At 38.0% G+C, this 18,611-nt stretch overlaps 1 protein-coding gene across 7 annotated transcripts in view; it reads right to left on the bottom strand.

Moving 5' to 3' along the window:
* The window catches only part of FRY (FRY microtubule binding protein), a 235,808-nt gene that overhangs the window by 38,605 nt on the left and 178,592 nt on the right, over positions 1–18,611 (bottom strand). For all 7 annotated transcript variants that reach the window (XM_052671119.1, XM_052671120.1, XM_052671113.1 and 4 more), the window contains 11 exons: positions 17,710–17,792; positions 14,522–14,672; positions 13,842–13,945; positions 10,475–10,660; positions 7,989–8,187; positions 7,232–7,353; positions 6,175–6,362; positions 5,155–5,249; positions 2,720–3,321; positions 1,102–1,199; positions 843–1,013 (listed from right to left, as the gene is read on the bottom strand). In XM_052671119.1, coding sequence (XP_052527079.1) covers positions 843–1,013; positions 1,102–1,199; positions 2,720–3,321; positions 5,155–5,249; positions 6,175–6,362; positions 7,232–7,353; positions 7,989–8,187; positions 10,475–10,660; positions 13,842–13,945; positions 14,522–14,672; positions 17,710–17,792 — 1,999 coding nt within the window. The remainder of the gene's footprint in view (positions 1–842; positions 1,014–1,101; positions 1,200–2,719; positions 3,322–5,154; positions 5,250–6,174; positions 6,363–7,231; positions 7,354–7,988; positions 8,188–10,474; positions 10,661–13,841; positions 13,946–14,521; positions 14,673–17,709; positions 17,793–18,611) is intronic.

The following is an 18,611-nucleotide window of genomic DNA, read 5'->3' as shown; positions in this document are numbered from 1 at the left end:
GAAAGGAAGTCATGCTTACTACTGTCATCCTGTGATGATGGTGTTGCCTGAGGAATGTGACTTAATTATGGTCAAAAACCTGCTGGACTTGCTGTTCATATAGTAGCCTGGTGCTAAACTACATTAAAGGGGAAGCGCCTAAGACCACATTAAGGCAAACGAAGATCACATCCAACAGCCTTTGTGGAGATGCAGCAACAAGAAGAATTGTGCATACAACACTGAAGGTAAAACAGAGGGGCAAATGCTTTCCTAAGGCTGGGAAAACAAAGGAGAAAGAGCTTAGACCTCGGTATTTATAGCATTTTTTCACTGGAAATTCAAGTTTGCCAATGAATAAGATCATTAATTCTGGGGGAATCTGAGCTGGCATATTTGAAGAGCTAATAGCTTTTCAGAGTCTCTGAATTTAGGAAACACAAAAATCTCAGGTTCTTGGTTTAGTTTCTAACAGAAGAGTCACGGCTTTCACCATCAGTGAAGATCTGACACGACTGTTAGAGCTCTAATCTGCAAGCACGGTGATTAATTGCAACATGAGGGAGAGCCAAGCATGCCCTGAAGTCTGAGTGAGGGTGAGCAGCCTGGACCCCTAAATTTTGAAAATATGTGGACAGTCAGTATCAGAGATGTCTGCTGACTTTTCTGAAGTTTTCTGACGAAGAACGTGGTTATAAGAAACATTAATTTCTTACAGTAAATCTGTTTCTTTTCTGTTACTTCTGCTCTTTACTCTTCATGTTGAATAATAGTTACAGAGATCCCCCAGTAATCTCACAAAATTCAGCTCTTTGGTTATGCAAGAGGAAGGTTAAAACTGCAAGAAGTCTCTGAAAACTTACCTCAGCCAAATATGTAACCATATTCAAAGTAATATCAGCAAATGCTTCGTGAAGATAACGGCAAACCACATTCACCCAGGTAGCGCAGTCCCTTGTGTAGCTGTGTGTTTTATAAAGGGTCATGACATGTGCAAGATTTGATAGCTTGGGGTTCTTTTCCTCCAAACAAACCTAAGTACATATAAATTTCAAAACACATTAAGAACAAATTGCATTTTAAAGATTTGAAGATGTACAAAAGAGTAAATAACTTTCATACCTGTGCAATCCTTTCAGCTACGTCTTTACAAAACTGGTTTGGGCTGTCAAAATGCTGAATTAAATGGGGCAGAAGACACAAAACATTCAGTGGAAATCCTAGAACAGGAAAATAAAGATTAGAATGGATATTCCTGATGGTAACAGTCACAGCAATCTTTAAGATGGTATTTTTGGGACAGGTCACAGTTCATTCACTCATTCACACCACAGCCACTCCACACTTGTCTTAAAAGGAGACTTAGTTTGAAAATCCAGTCTATCAGTTATGCACCAATATGTTATAAAGCATGAACCTACTTCTGCAAACAGTAATACCACAGAAACAGGTATTTACAGGATATCTCACAAGAGTATATTCCTTACTCTTGCTATAGAGTATTTTTATCTTTTCCACTTAGCAGTCTTAACATTAGAGACTTTTTGATCACTGCTGCTCAAACACATGAAGAAATTCAGTGATAAACAAACAACTGTTTTAGTCAGGCTGCTAGACACAGCTTCCATTTTTTACATTGCTCAAGTAATAATAATAATGAATCAAAATTCAGATGTAAGTTGTCAAATGGAACTTCTCAAATGTGTGGTTCCAAAGCTAGTAGATGGCTCCTGCATGAAGAGGCAGCCCCTGCCATCAGCACATAGGCTCATTCAGGAGCAAGGATTCAGCTCTTCTGCACCAGGTCATAGCTGGCTCAGGGCTGCCAGTGATTGTAATGCAGAGCTGTAACAAAAACTACTCCAGCTCATGTGGGAGCTGAGAGCTTATTATCAAATTGTTGTAACCAGACACAATCAGTTTTTTTGGAAAAGAATCTGGACTAATGAAAATAACCTTCTGATCATTTATGATCATTTTATACAATCAAACATGGGGCTCAAGTTAGGAGCAAAATTCCTCTTGGGCTTCCTCTACACTCAAGGAAGAGAAAAAGATACCTTGAGATGGGAACTTCACAGCCCATGTGTGAAATGTCCAGCAGAAGATCAGATCATATAGAATCACAGAATTATAGAATGGAGTTGGAAAAAACCTTTAAAGGCCATCTAGTCCAACTCCCCTGCAATGAATAGAGACACACACAGCTAGATCAGCTTTCCAGGGCCTGATACAGCCTCTCCTTGAAAGCCTCCAGGAACAGGGAGCAGCACACACAGGTGCCTACAGAGGGAAAACCTGTTCACTGCATTTGTACCCTTACTGTCAATATGTGCCGTGCTAAGAAAAATCCCACAAAGCACTAATTTAAATCATATAATCTGTAATATTCTGGATAATAATTCAATGGAAAAAGTGGAAAAAATAGGTTATGTAAAGTTTGTCTTATTCATTGTTAATTTTATCAGCACTCAGAAACTGTATAAGCTGCTAAGCCCTAGAAGTGAATTGTTAAATACATGACTGCTCTCCTCCAAAGCCTTACTTTGCAATAGATTCACTCTTCAGAAACATGCTGTGTTGCTACGAAACTTCCAAAAAGCACATGAATCTGAACAATGACTACTTTATATCAGAAGAGAAAGTGCCATTTGGGGTTTTATGCAGGTAGCATAGTGAGGTCTGGCATCAAAAATAACAGCAACAGAAACTGAAAGAGTGAAAAATATATTGTTTTTACCTATAGCTTGGGAGGAATCCACCATGGATATTCGAGACACTGGTGTGAGCAAACTGAAGAGTTGTAGTGTGAGATCAGTAGTAGTAAGGGAGGTAAATCCTTTCAGGAGTAGCTGCTGAAGCCCTGAGAAGTCTGCCCACTTCAGCTGCCCTTGCAACTTCTCTAACTTCTCTCGGTTTTCAGCTTTATCTAGTGGCAAATGAGCCAGAAGTTTATTCAGTAACCGCAATGCCATTAGATACTCAAACTCAAAATCAGATTCCATCAAAGCCACAGCAACCCAGAAGATAGTGGCCAGTAGGTTGGTCGGATTGTTAATATGGGATGGGTCAGTGAGACTGTCCTTTAGAGAAGATGAACTTCTGGTTTTAGAGGAGAGGCCTTGCTGAGTGCACGCCTGAATTCTGTCTAGAGTGGCACTGCGAGGTGGATCTGAGGACTTGTCCACATCTCCAAACTTCTTGGGTACAGAGAAGCTCCTCTGGTGTCTGCTTCGTTCAGCAGTGGCTGTGTTACTGCCTGCAGGATTGACATTCAGTTGGCCCGTGCTTTTCCGGCTTGCAGTCAGCTTGGTACTTGATGTTAAATCTGGCGAAGATGAACTGAACCCAAAACAAAGAACATATATTGTGAAGTGTGAATGCACAGCTTGAATCCTGTAAATGCTGGATGCGTGTACTTATCAAAATGCAAATACTTAAACAGAAAAAGTAAATGAGCAAACTGTCTACTGCATCTTGCCTTTTTTTATTCCAGAAGTTCTCACAGACATGATAGAAGTAAGGTTCACATGGCACAACGCCAAATCATAACAGGATAACCCACAAGGTAGATAGGTCTAAATGACATGGGGATGGGAGAGACAGAGCTGTGAAGTGACTTGTAGAAGCATTCATAAACAGGGGCAGTGGTAGAATTGAAATCTGTTGGTCTTTAAAATGCCTTCATCAGTGAAGAAACCTTAGCAGCTGGCAGGAAAAATATGCAGTGGCTTAAGGAATAATGTGGAGAAATGTAGAAATTAAAAATACTGTATATTAAGCAGAATGACCAATATGCCACATTGCTCTCAGAAGACCTGTTGTGTGGCTGCCAAAGTACTCCTTGCTAGTACACATCCTTCAGAAACCTTGTCACAGCTTCCCTCTGCCTGAATCCTAATAGCTCTTGAAGGCAGTGTACAGAAAGCTGAGCTGTTTCAATTCCAGTGATTTATGCCTCCTTATAAACTAACATATGATGATCCAGACAATCCCTATCCATTATCTGTACAGATGAACACACTGTGTTGATACATCTAAAGGAAGCTTGTGCTGGAGAACAGTTAAATTCCTGACTCTGTTTCCTACTGCCTATAATCTTTGAAGAGGATCGTATGGAATCAGTAATGCTAAGGTAAATATTGCATCTCTTTACCTTCTGAAATGTTTCTTCTTTGATGCTCCATTTTGCTCTTTCCTACAATATGCACTTAAGAATATCTCTTAGTCTAGAAAGCAGAAACTGTATTGCCCCAGCTCCACTCTGTCATTAGGCAATACTTGTGTTTTTCCTCTGCAGAATGATACAACAATACTTCACCTGCTAGCTTCAGCAAACATAAAATCATAGAATCAAAGAATCATCAGGGTTGGAAAGACCTCTAAGATCACCTGGTCCAACCATCAGCCCATCCCCACCATGCTCACTAATCCATCTCCCTCATTATCACTCCTCCATGTTTCCCACACACCTCCAAAGCATCCTGACTCCACCACTTCCCTGGGCAGACTGCTCCAATGCATTACCACTCTTCCTGATGATAAATTTTCCTAATATTCAATGTAAATAATCGTCCCTATGTTTTCTATCTTGGAGGTAAAGCTTGGTAACTTAATGCTAACACATTCCCAATTCTGTTCTTGCAATGAGGAGCCCAACAGACATTAGTTTTCCCTCAGTACTGGTAATAGCCATGTTACAGAAATAATCTGAATTTTCCCTTAATGCACAGATGTCCACTTCAAGGCCAGCAGTCTCAGAAAGATAGTCTAAACCATTTGCAAAATCAGTATAGGAAAAAAACTGAGAATAACATGATGTATGAAAACAATATTCTAAACCACAACTTTTTTTCTAGATATGTTTTAAAGTATATGGTACAAAAATACAAAGAGCAAAAAAGATAATATTTTTCTAGGATATTTAAATAAATTATAGCCTATTGGCAACATGACAGAATTTACAAAGCATTGGAAAGTGCCATTAGTTCTATCAACAGTATTCCAGCTACTGCAAAGTCTGGCTGTGATGTGCTCTTAGTCGAGTTCTGTGAAGGCTGCAAATGGACCCAATTGTATCAAAAATCATTTGATGCTGTCAGGTTGCAGAACCACACACTTTGTATCATGAGACACAGAAAAAGAAAGATATACTAAGGTGAAGCAGGCTCTTACCGAGATAACACCGTCAAAAGATCACTGTTCTTCAAACAGTCAGACAGATTATCCACTGCAGCTTCCAAAGTAAGCAGTGCTTCCATTACATACCCCTATCAATGCATGAGATTAGTCCTTTCAACAAAGATTTTCAAAATAATGAATATTCAATAATATTTAGTTCATGAAATAAAGTCATCTGTTGAAAATGATTTCTTCTGAAAATAGAACTACATTCATACCACTGCCATTACCCTGAACATCAAAATGTCACTATAAGTGTGTTTTATTTTCTGCCTCTGACTGATCTATGAAGGCATGCAAGAAGAGCACATATCTCATCAGGGGACCAGTAATGGCATACAGAACCTCTGACTTTGCAGGTCACTGGTTTAAATTCCATGCAAGCCATTGTGACAGAATACTACTGTCATCTGGTGGCAGTTTCATTACCTACGTAAAATATGGAAGTAATGTCAGTCTATTTCTTATTAAGAGCTAGCAGTTCTCTTTGTGTAAGTCATGAATCTCTTAACAAATAGGCTCTGCCTGTAAGACTGCAGGAGAGAAAAGTCTATTTAGCTAAACCGAGTGAATATCTCAGTTCACCGAGGGAAGACTGGATCAAGGTAGGTCAGTGTAAGTTTTGTGTTGTTATGGATGGTGTGGATTTCTTTATTCAAAAAGATTTAAACATCTGAAGAATGAGGTGGTGGCTATTCCATGCTGTAGGATTACATTAGCAGGTAGGATGATTGGCTTCTTAAGCACAAATTAATGACATGAAAAGAGAAAAACGGTCATCATGAAGATTATTCAGTGACATTTACTAAATGTCTTCTAGGTGTTTCGTAAGAATGTAACAGCCTAAATTGGGCTTTGAGTATATCTAGGTTCAGTAAATTCAGAGGAGCCCTTTTTTAAGGCCACACTGTATACCTTGCACCACTTGACTCCAGAACACCTTGTTAAAACTGCATTTTTAAATTAAGCGTATCTTAAATCAACAGTGCTGTGAAGAATGATGTACACACGTACCTGAATCTCATCCCCGTGCTCTCCAATAACTTCCACCAATCTTGACAGGAGGTCAGATAATGCATGTGCAGAAAGGGGCTGTTTTAGGGCCCTGAATATCTGGAAAGAGCGACCTGCGTAGTGTCGTGAAGAGCTTGAAAGAGCTGTTTGTAAAGCAACCTCACTCAGATGCTGCTCCAAATGAAAACCTAAGCAAAAGAGCAGTAGGTCAGGCTTTTTTTTTTTAATTTTCACAGACTTTACTGTGGATCATATACAGGCTGAACTAACACTCTGGGGAGCAGAACATACGTTCTAGTGCACCCTCCATAGCCCCTAAGAAATGGATGCAGAGGATGCAGAACTATATTGTTTGGGGAGAACTTCCCACTTTTACATTTGTTTCACATAGAATGTAAGAAAATAAACTTTGCAAATTCAAAATTCTCAGTCTGGAAATGTTTTGCCCAGAAAAATATATTTTTCATCTGATTTCAAACTTGTTTTACAATTCTTGGACAAACTTTGAAGCCGCACACCATTCTTACCAGCAGCAACGCAAACACTCCCAAACTTAAAGCTAAGCTGAATTAGAAATCTTCTATGAGCTTCATTAGGCTTTGGGTAAGATCTTTAAACATTAATATAAATAGAAATATAAACACTGATTTTCAATTCTGCTTCAGCCTTGGAAGATATTTGATTAGCGACTGTGCTGGTATTCAAATTATGTTTGGTACATTTCCTATGCTCCAAAAACACGATAAATGAAAACTAAAATTTACATGCTAGAACAAATTACTACAGGACATTTACTTTGTAACAAAAGTCTATTTCACGAAAAGGACATACAGGAGCTTTTATCTGCTAACTAATCATCCAAATGGCTGTCTACCAGCAGATCTGAAGGAATATTTAACATCTAAGGCAAGTCTTTCATATGTCATTCAGCGTTCTTAAGACATGCAATATTTTGTGCTTCTGCACAAGCAGATCTACTAAATCACTGTAGATAAACATTCTGCATGACCCTGAGAGAATATTCTTTTAGATATGAAAGCAAAAAAAATATTTCTACCTGACTTGGAATCTTTAAATACAGATACAACATGACGCAGAAAATTTGTAAGCTGTTCGGCACTCTTGGTGTTCTGATTTTTAGGTGTGATATCTTCATGGCACCACAGTGGACCAAATGCCCTTAAAGAAATACATAACAAAGTGCAAAATAGCTTTGAGTCGTCTAAAATAAATGTAATCAGATCAAACACAAAAACTGTAAATCCGATCGGATATTTCCAGGGCCACAGTCTGGAAATCATGCAACTGAAAAGATGCACATGAGCAAGATACAAGAAAATAACCTACGCTATATTGTACAAAACCTCTCAAAGTACATGCTATAGCATTTGGAGAGCAGCATAAACAAATCCCTATTTTTGAATTTGTTATTGTGCCTAGGATGTGCCAGCTGTAGTCAGCAGTTAGGATTAGTTTCACCATCGCCTTTCAATATGCCTTGTGCACCTCCTGTCAAGCTGTATAATAAAAAACCTGTCTTTTTCCATTAGTTCACTGTTTAACATAACGGTATTCATTAATTAAACATTTTATTCTTGTCAGGCAAGATTTTTTTATCATGTCCCTGACACTGTAATGCTTTTAAGTACCTACCTACTACTACAGGTATCAATAAAAGAGGAACAGGAATCTGTAATTACTACGCAAGCTCAGTCATTTTCCTTTCAATCCTTTAAATTGCTACAGATAATTGCAGAGAACACATAAAAAGATGCATTTTGAGTACAAATGTAACTTCTGCTTATCTCCACTACCTGGTAGTCAGAAACTCAATTAATTTGTTTGCTTTCTCATCTGTTTCAGCAGCAGTGTCCATGTCCTCAACCTCTTGTGTAATCTGGGGGAGATTTCCACTGCTGCCTCCCAGACTGATACTGGAGGAGGTGGAGCTGGAACTCAAGCCGGAGTCTGGCACCGGAGAGGACTGGTATTCCCGCAGAAAGTCAAAGCCACCTGCCAGCAGAAAGGGAGGAGATAAAGATGGAATGCACTGTTGGGCCAGTGTTACAGATGAACACATCCACACCAAGCAGATCTTTTCAGAGCTTCTATGGGGAAACACGGGAGAAACCTGCAGAACGTAACAGCCCTCAAATAATGATGAGAGGGAAAACGGCGATGTTTTTAACTGTGCAAAATTCATTGCAAAATGAAGAATATCAAAGTCAAGATAGTTTTCTCTTTTACTGCTCAAGGACTATGGTACTTGAAAAACAAGTGCTTCATGGCCTTTACATTTGGAATTATGCCTTTTTGTAAAACTGATTTTGAAGTTAGCTAAGTACATGAAAAATGCAGCTCATTTCCCTGGGCTAGCTGGACATTGTAAAGCACTCTGTAGGATGGACTTCATAGGAGAATTATATTGTCCCAATGTTACATATGTAACAGAAACAAAGACACAGTGCTTGACTGTGTGAAGATTGGACTATTCATATTAAATATTTTCAGCATTAAGGCTAAACAAGTAAGTAATTTTTCAAGTGAGTAAGTAAAACAAGTGGCAAGTTTTCAGTCTCCTGGATCAAAAACTTGCCATGCAACCTCAGAGCTGGAATCAGAAACTAAGACCTATTTTCTTCAGGTGTCAGTGGGTGCCTTATTTTTTAATTCATGGGAGAATTCAGTGATACACCTTTGCTTCTTATGCACTTCGATATCAGATGCCATTCTGTCAGACTTCTCTATGCTGCCATTTGTTGCACAGTGACAAAATGTAATTAAACATCAATCAGAATGTTCAGCGTCTACTACCATACCAACATACAACTCTGACATCATGGGCTGACATAATAAAACAGGAAGCATTATTTTCGTAGCAGCCCTTGTACACTGCAAGTTTGGAGTCTCTCAGTTTAGGTGTCTGACATTAAGTGTAATGAACCTCATATGAAACATTCTCATTTAGGATTCTTTGCTATAGCTACTCATACACCTTTTGGCTCTTTATATTAGCTGATCAAAAAGAATCCAAACACAAAGTGTTGAAAACCTTTAGTGACACAAGAGGCCAAGACACAGAGTACTAACTATGTTTTTCAGAGATTGGAATGAAAACAGTATTTCATTTTGGCAGAAAAACAGTAACACCTTAATGTAAGAATTTTATTCTGTATTTAATAATTCATTATTCTGTATTTAATAATTCACAGGCATGTACTGGAAAAGAGATGTACATAAAAGTCATTTGAGAAGTTCATATGTGAGGTAATTTTGCACAGAATTTATTCAGACTGAAAAGGCCAAACTAATTTGAGTAATCTTGAATGGGTTTACTGATTTCCCTGTTCTCATTATCTAAAAAGCAATCCTTTGTAGCCCATCAAAAAGAATAATCAGTTATCAATATTCTTTATAAGTCGAAGGTCTTTATTACTTTGGCTATATTCCCAAGGAACCAAGGAAACACCACTAGTTTGACGATCTTTCCACTTCTCAGTGTATCATAACATTCTTCACCATCTTCCAGACAACAAATCCCACCTCCATAACTCCACACTGGTTCTGTGACTCTTTCAAATCTCAAAGTATGCTTGCTTTCAGTAATATTAAATGACAGTAGTAAGCTACATGCTTTCAACAAACTGCTCCCAACCAATTCCTTAAATCCAGGTAAACTGCTAAAAGCTGACAGAACATCCATTTCAGAGAGATATGAAGTAAGTCTAGTCAAGCAGAAACAGATTTCAGGACAGAAATGAACTGCACCTGTGGTATAAGGGAGGGTTTATAGCATGTCAAATTTAACGTAAGAATGGAACATCTAAGCTGCATATTCCAGCTGTTCTTCACGTACTGAAAGTATTTCTTCTTTTTCCTTTTTTTTTCCTTTTTCCTTTTGTTTTTCCTTTTTTCTTTTTTTTTTTTCCTTTTTTCTTTTTCTTTTCCACTTTTTTTTTTTTTTTTTTTTTTTTTAAATGAGGGCTGATTGCCCTTATTTAAAGCACTCCTGGCTCCATGAGGGGAAAGTTAGGAGTTCATTAGCCATAGTTATGTTTAAAAGTTTACATTATATATTTTGCTTAATGCAGACAACTTTCTCACTATCATGAGAAGTTACTTAATAATAATTAGGATGTGGTTCACATGGAATTAATACTAGTTCAAACTCTTTGGATTTGCTACTTGACTACTTATATTTATCAAAACAGTTACATTTTAGGAAAACAACCTTTACATTCTACTTTCACAAAACTCGGTGCAATGCAGCATTCTTTCTCTTCTCTTTGATCTCTGTTACCTGTATAAAGATACTCAGGTAGGTAGGCTGGTTGTACTGTCAGAGTCTTGGTCTCATTCATCTCTCTGGTCTGAAGAAGCACTGATGCGATGGCTTGGTAGTTGCTATTGCAAGACAGTGCAATCAGAAGGTGAAGCAGTAATTTCTTACTATGTTCAAAGACCTCAGGGCGGTAATGGTCAAGACCTAAAAGGAAAGGTTACAGCAATCACTGAATACAAAGCAGTAATAAACAAGTTCACATTCCAGAAATAGCAAAAATTCCAAGGCAGTTCATGGTAACAGTGCAAACAAACAAGACGCAGTATTTCCGGACACGGCTACTTGTGTTTTTACTTCAACGGTCTGCATATATGCCAGACAGAGATTCCACTCAGAAGATACAAAGTAATGTATAGCAATATATGTTTATGCATTACGTCTCACTGCAGCATTATTTCACTAGGGCCAGAAAACCTCGAAAGATGAGAGCTTTTTGGTTGGTGGCCATATCTACTTTGCTTATTGCAGTATCTTGCTTTCCTGCACAGAGGACAGTTTTAAAGCTACTACAAACTGTAAGAGGTAAATGCTGGTTTATAGGAAAGGAACTGACAGACAGAACTCCTTGAAAAAGAATGCCACTTACCAGCGAGACAGAATGAGAAATGAATCATCAGTTCAGGGTGCAGAACTGAAACTGAAGGTCTAGCACTGAAGGACCCTGATCTTCTCAGCACTATTGCTGTTTGTGTGCTCCCAGATTTTAACAATCAAAATAAATCATAAATCACCAACATAAAGGAAGCAGATTTTCATAAAATTAATTTTATAAACATTTTTTCAATTCTCTTTCAGTATCTTACATGGTATCTACAAAAACTTTCTTGCACTTTAGTGCTGAATATTTCAATTGTTTTCTTCTACTTTTCATAGCATATATTTCTCTTTAAAAAGCAGCTTCTTCACTCAAAGTGGCAGCAGCCAACAAGTCTTTCAAGTCAAGTGTTTTCTTGTTGGTTCTTGTCTGGCCTGAAAAAATGCAGCTGCTCATATTGCCATAGTCTGACTCATGAGCGTTCGGCTCATCTTATCATCTCTTTGGAGATCCTGTGATTCTGCCTCACCCATCTGCCTATAGCCTTCAAAAGAAGCACTGCTAACCTCTCCACCACTTTTTCAGCTTCTTTAGGTCTCTGCTCCTATTCTCCTTTCTCCATTTCCTTCCATCTGCCAGGAGATAATGATTCCAACCTATCCTGTTTTAACATATGCTTTCAGGAGTGAAAAAAATACAACAAGTTATCTTGGTTGGAGATAACTTCTGTATTGGCAGTAGTTGTGACTAAAGAAGACTTAACCTCTAAGATTATAAACAAATATTGACATATACAAAGTGAGAAGCCCTTTGTCCTTCTGTGGTGCTGGGCCATTCTCTAATTTGAAAGAGTGTCTGAGAGGATACACTTCTGTGGCATGGACATATTTTCATGGTAAAGTAGTCTTGCTGGCTCATCTAATTTCACATTGGTTGCAGAAGAGTTGAATAGCAGTGCTTCTAACACACTCCTGACATAGGCAGGTTCACACTAGCATATTAAACACATTTGTCATAGAATTATTTCACTACAGTATTGCCCCAGTCTTCCTGATATACAGAAGGACAAAAGCTCCCCAGGTAGCCACCATACTATTGCCAGGATCCTTTTCAGTCAGATGCATCTGGCCTCTCACATGCCAATAGGACAGAAACACTCCATTTTCAATCACATTCATATCTGTGGCTAACACATTTAGCATTGCTTCCTTATACCATCACAATAGAGCTCTACTATAAACTACAGAAATCATTCTGTGTAACAGCTCTTGAGAAACTGAATTTGAAGCCTAGAGGCCATGATGTCATTTTAGCTACTGCTTTGCTTTCACATTTGACTTCAATTTCACATTTAAGAATTGAAAGCTCTTAGCCAAGGGACTGTCTCAAAAGATATTCAAAATTGCTGCTTGTTTCTCACCAAATACTACAATGTTAAAACATTACCACATGAAATAATCAGTAATTACATTTTTACAACAGATTACCAATATTCTGTGTTTCTGCATGCATTCCCTGATTGCTCCCTACAGCTCTCTTAACTGAAGTAACCACCCTGCTACATTCTATTTCTGTTCTATTTTTTTTCTTCTGAGAACTTCTAACCCCAATTGCTAGTTACAGTAACTTGTTTCAAATCATACTAAAGAGGTTGTTTCAACAGTTAATGGCTATTCATTTGATTCACACACTTAGACATTTCTTATTCAGCTTCCTCTTATACTTGAAAGGTTGACACTGACATAAAAAGAAAAAAAATTGTTATGGGCAGCCAAAAAATGGAATTGAACTTCTAAGTGAGGAATACATGAGAAATGTCTCAATGAGACTGACCCGGGAAGTCCTTTCCAGCATGCTCCTAGCTGTTCTTATTGTGTTTACTGAAATGTGTTCTGAAACCATTGCAAAAATGCACAGTATTTGAGTATTTGATGAATATACATTTTCAAAAAAAAAAAAAAAAAACCTCCTGAAAAAATTGCCAGTAGAACAGTTGATAACAGAGTAACAGAAAAGGAGAATGAAATACCTTCTTCAGCTGCGCACCAAAGTATATCTCATATATTCTATCACTGTGCTCTGAACTTCCAGCTAAATCTTTATCACCTGCTGAACAGCAGACCCCTGCCACGTTGCCTGTGACTAAGCTTGGTGGTAATTATGATGAGGAAATGAAAAGTGGACTACAGTCTCCAGATTTATTTTATAAATCTCTAGCTGTGTTGATTGGTGAAAAGCAGTAGGCTTTGTAATGCTAAATGCTCCTGTGAGCTAAAAAAATAGGCCATGCAGTTTTCCTAACAGTAAGTGGTTGGATAAGGAATGTATCACCCTCTGGCTGAATTGGGTTATGGTCAGGAATAGACAGCAGTGAAGGAAGCTCAAATAAGTAACAGGAAACATAATAAAGTATTCCATTAGCAGTTAAACTAATGAAGCTTGCTTTGCAATGATCCGTGTCCTACCTTCACTGTCTCTGCAATGCATTCATCTTGGTTCTCTTACATAATACTTTTGCAAAGAGAAGAGGGGGCACTTGTGCCTGTAGTTCATGTCTGAGGCATGCACAGATTGGCCAGCTGCCCATCACAAATAAAAATGTACAAAGCCTGAGTTTCATGTGCTTTTCTCCTAGGTGGGTTCTACATTTACTGCAGATGTTTTAGAAAGTTGAGTATCTTCAAACTTCTATCTGTCTTTCGATTTTTAAAAATAATTTTTTAGGAAATCATAAAAAAAAATCCCACAAGTCCACATCTTTTTCCTTTTTTTTTGTTCTGTTGGCCTTACCTAAAAAGAGAGCATGTAGTAACAAAGGGAGGTGAAGGGCCCAGTCTTCTCTTACACTGTGGTCCACTACCATCTCAGTCATGAAGATGACAGCAATATTGCACCTGGAAATTAAATCACTGGATCAGTTTGAAACTTCTTGGAGATGGGAAAAAAATCAATGTGACAACTATTATTTCAGAAGAAATAAAATCTCAACATTGTAAAATTCAGTACTACACACTTCCAAATGTGCAATATTTCTCAATATGATTAATGTTGAAGTAACTTAGTTACAGTATTAAGCAGGTAAGTATCTATTACTGAAAAGATCATTTAATGTCAATACAAATGATGTAAAAGAGGAATTTCATAATATACGTAGCCCAGTTAGAATAATAGATCAAGTAGAAAAAAATGCTATGAATAACAGTCAAACAGGCTCAGGAAAGACAAATTTCCCTTTTCTCTTTTGGCTTTGTTGCTTCAGTCTGATTCTTAGAGTGATGTCCTATACTGTAAATAGACTTTCTGGTACAAATCAGGAAGAACTGCAAGATGTATTTTAACATCAAAGTGCAGGAACTCGGGAGAAATTCAAGATTCATTTTTTTAATGTTCTGAATGGTGGGACAGGTTTGTTCAGTGGTGGCCAACCAGTAAGATGAAGCATCTCACTGTCAGAATGAGAAACTGCTCACCTGTGAAGGGGACCTCGGGGTGTGATAGTTTCTGGGAGGTAGTCTACAAGTGGTGCCCAACATCCTCCATTGTAAGGCATAGGCAGGGGATGTGGTTGTTTGGTTTCAACAATATTCAGTAGCCAGCTTGTATATGGAGAAACAGGGTCATCTGCATGGAAAAGTATTAAAACAGGGTTCGGAAAAACCTCGTCAGTAATCTTGAAGGAATAATAGAATAGAGTTTATGCTAACGCATCAGCTCAGCTGTTTGGAATAATGTGATAAGATGACATTAGGTTTGCAAATTCCAGTGTTCAATAACAAGTGATGCATTTTTAATCCCTCTTTCACGCTGCTGGAAATTAAGCACATTCCAGGCAGACAGTACTGAATTGTACATGCTGCAGCTGAATCCCTACTGTCACTTAGTTGCTTTGGATCCAGATCACAAACCAACAAGCAACAGACTTTCTTTTCAAAAATGAGAGGAAAGTTCAGCCAAGGAAGATGTCGGAAGCCATCTGCTGCAAGGAGCTCTGTGCCAGTGACACATTCCTGCAGCTCCCCACCAGCAGTACCCTGCTGAGTGATGCTACAAAGGCAGAAATAAAGTGTCCCAGATTAGGAAAAAGATACAAGGAATATAAAAATCATTCTCAGTAGGGTTGAATTACTGAATTTCTGAAATATGTGTTTAATTTCACTTCAGTAGCTGCTGTACTTTTAATAAATAGGATTTTTTTTTCTTCCTGCTTATTGCAGTGGTAGTCCAGTAAGCTGCTTTCACCACTTTCTGTCTTTTCTCAGCTGTGCACAGCTGAGCTCATCTATCTTGCATTTTATTCCCTTTCACTCTTCTTGACTTTCCCATTAGTCAGTTTTTAATTCTCAGGTCTGGCAGTCTGCAATAAGATGCCATGGAAAGCATGCTCCTGAGAAATGCCTAACCGTTGTCCCTCATGAATTTGCAGTGAGAATGCTATTTTTTTGCTTTGTTGTGTTGTTGTTACACTTAATTTCAGGTAGGTTTGAAATTCTCACCACTCTCCTCAGCCTTTTAGTTTTACCTGTATGTACCTCGTCCTTGTTGGCTTTGTCACAGGACACAGTGTTTTGATGCTTCAAGAAGTACCAGAGCCAGATTTTCTATCAAACATCACTAAATGATTTTGATAAAATGTCACCAGCTTTCCAGCTCTTCAGCAGCTCTTCAATACAGTACCTTCTCCTGCAATTGGTACTGTAACACCAACTTTATTATTCCCATTCTTCAGCCCTAGACTTCCAAGAGACCTTCCAATTCTTTATGATTTATACCTCCACTTGTTTCTCTCATCCTCTGGAGGATGATTTATTATTTATAGATAAAGCAGAATAAAGTGCCTTGATAAAGTAGCAAAGTACAGCAAGTGCACTTACTCATCTTATGAGGATTAACCAGAAAACATTTGCCAAATGCTTTTCACATAAAAGCACTGCACAGTTACTGTTCATAACCACCAGATTAAGTGTTTCACATAAAACTGTTTCCTAAAATCCACACTAAGATCGAGTTCCTCACTTACTTTTTCATGGATTTATGTAATGGACCGAGAAAAATAAAGAAGCATTTTGCACCTTAACACACGACCTTTTCCTGAACAAGAGTCCCTGTCTTGGAGGAATCTGTTTCCTATTTCTATCTTCAGCAATGCCTGTATGCTCAAGTGGACTGGAGAAGAGGGAGGCCAGACAACCAAGTCCCTGGAAGCCCAGGCTGCCTGCCCAAGGGAGCAAGTTGCACTTTTTTAATGGAGGCTGCATTATTTATATTCCAGCTTGACAAATGATACAAAAATTATTTTCTATACAGAGATCTATATACATGAACGAAAAGAATTTAATTTTACATCTAGGTATTCATACATTTGTGGAAAGAACCCCTGTTCCTACAAAGTCTGCAGGTGCAGGAAGGAACAATCATTTCAGCAGTGGTTGGAGGAGAAGTTCCAAAAAACCCAAAGAAAATTTCAGCATTTTAATTCTGTTCATTACCAAAAGCCCTTGTCAAAACCAGATACTTGTGAGGAATGCTCTGATAATATAAAAATTTTCTGTTTTGAAAGGTTGCTCATGCAGATCAGATTAGTGCTGGTACTCCAATTAACATCTGCTGAAGAAATTTAATAACTGCGACACTCAAAGACAATTATAAGAACCAGATAACTGTAGTAAAACCCGATGAGTTTAATATGTTGAGCACTTGCTATGTGTATTTAAATACTGCAGAATGTACATATGCAGTATTTTGTAAATACTGTACTTCCTAATTATGAAGAATTGTTAGTGATACAGTAAAAGTCAGCCTATTTCTATGTTTTGCAGACAAGTATTGACAAAAAAATTATTTGTCTGGAAGAATATATAAACTCTTCTACTTTTTATGTCAAAATACCATCTCCATCTGGTGTCCTTAGCACCAAAGAAACACATTATGGCTTCTGTATTATTTTACCTGACTCAACTATGACAGAAATGAATTTTTATAAGAAAGTCTTGCCTTTATACAACTGGTTAGGTCTTAACTGAACTCTATAGGTTGGCTTCTTTATGATTCACTTCAGAAATCAGATAGGTTATCCAAATGGCAAATACGTAATTCAATAGTAGACGGAAATATCTTGGTTATCTTCAAGGATCTGCTAAGAGTCTACTCAACAGAAATACACAATGAAGAACAACTACGCTCTGGAGCCCTGTTTCATTCCCCAGCTATCAGAGTTTTACCTATTGTAGTTAGATATTGGTTGCAGACAGCAGAGAAAAGCTAAAAAAGGTAAGGCTTTGTTTTGGAAATTACTAAATCCTTTCTTCATCTACAACAGTACTTGAATTGAAGGGAAATGCTGGCAAAGGGAGCAATTCAAAGTACTTGTTGCAATGCTCTAGGATGTTTTTCACCTTGCTGTGTGCAGTGCAGTGTGTTACTGACAGGAGAATTCTCTGTTATTGCCTTCAGTGAAGTTCCCTTGCCTTTAAGTAGGTTTGACTGAAGTTAAACAAAGGAAATAAATGAGGTATTAAGGTAAAACAGGGACACACTCTTCATGCTGATGATACATTGCTATTTACACAGAAGTTAAACAGAGAGCCTCCCACAGTCAGAAGAATGTTTTCCTCTCCCATCAACCAACAGAACTTTAATCAAATTGAGTAACAGAACTTACTTTTGTCATCATCATAAGATCCTCCGGAGCTATTACTGTACCTTGATTCTAGTCGAGTATGTGCTCTGACTACATTACTGAACCTTCAAATACAAGAAAAATCTTCATTAAAAACACACTGACATCAAACATCTGGGCTTTATGTATGTGCTTACTTTACAAAAAAACCACTTCCTCATGCATTCGCTTTTATGTGGGAGTAGACAAAACTCTGAACACAATGTTATGCTCATAAAAACAGGCTCTTACAAGACTTTTCTGAGTTCTAAAAAGGCGCTGCTGGGTCATGAGCTTGTAAAATTTAGTAGAAGGGGAATTCTCATGCTGCACATGGCTGCTTTTCTTGAAGTAAGAAACTGTGCTGAAGCTGGCCTGGATGTAAGCTGTTTACGGTGGGTATTTTGTCACAGCCCACGTTCATGGCCAAAATTCTGGCAAAATGCTAAACCAGTAATTGACTGAATAGTCCAATGTTGAGCCTACACAATTATCAAAGAACCAAGAATGGCAGCAGATAATCCTTCAGTAGGATAAACCAGCAATTGCAAGAGCGTGTCAAGCAGAGTCGTCATGGAATATTAAAGATAGAACAAACTGTTCACAACTGTCCTCAAATGTGCCATGACATAAACTGTTTATTGGTGCTTCCTTCATTTGCCTATGCTGTCAGTGTTATCAGGACCTGAAGTGGCAGTGAGAGGAGCCATGCTGGAGGCTCACACCAGTGATGATGTAAAACACGATGATTTATGCAAGGGTAGGAAATTAACTGTGTTACAAGAATTTTATCAAACAAAAGAAGCCTTTAGGTTCTCTCTACAACATTCAGTACAATTTCTTACTGATAATGTGCATGCATACTGAAGGCCATTTAGTTATCCATTCATATATTATAAAATTTC

Source organism: Tympanuchus pallidicinctus, unplaced genomic scaffold (genome assembly GCF_026119805.1).
Source record: "Tympanuchus pallidicinctus isolate F22 unplaced genomic scaffold, pur_lepc_1.0 scaffold11, whole genome shotgun sequence".
Lineage (NCBI taxonomy): Eukaryota > Metazoa > Chordata > Aves > Galliformes > Phasianidae > Tympanuchus > Tympanuchus pallidicinctus.
This window is presented reverse-complemented; position numbering and strand designations above follow the sequence as displayed.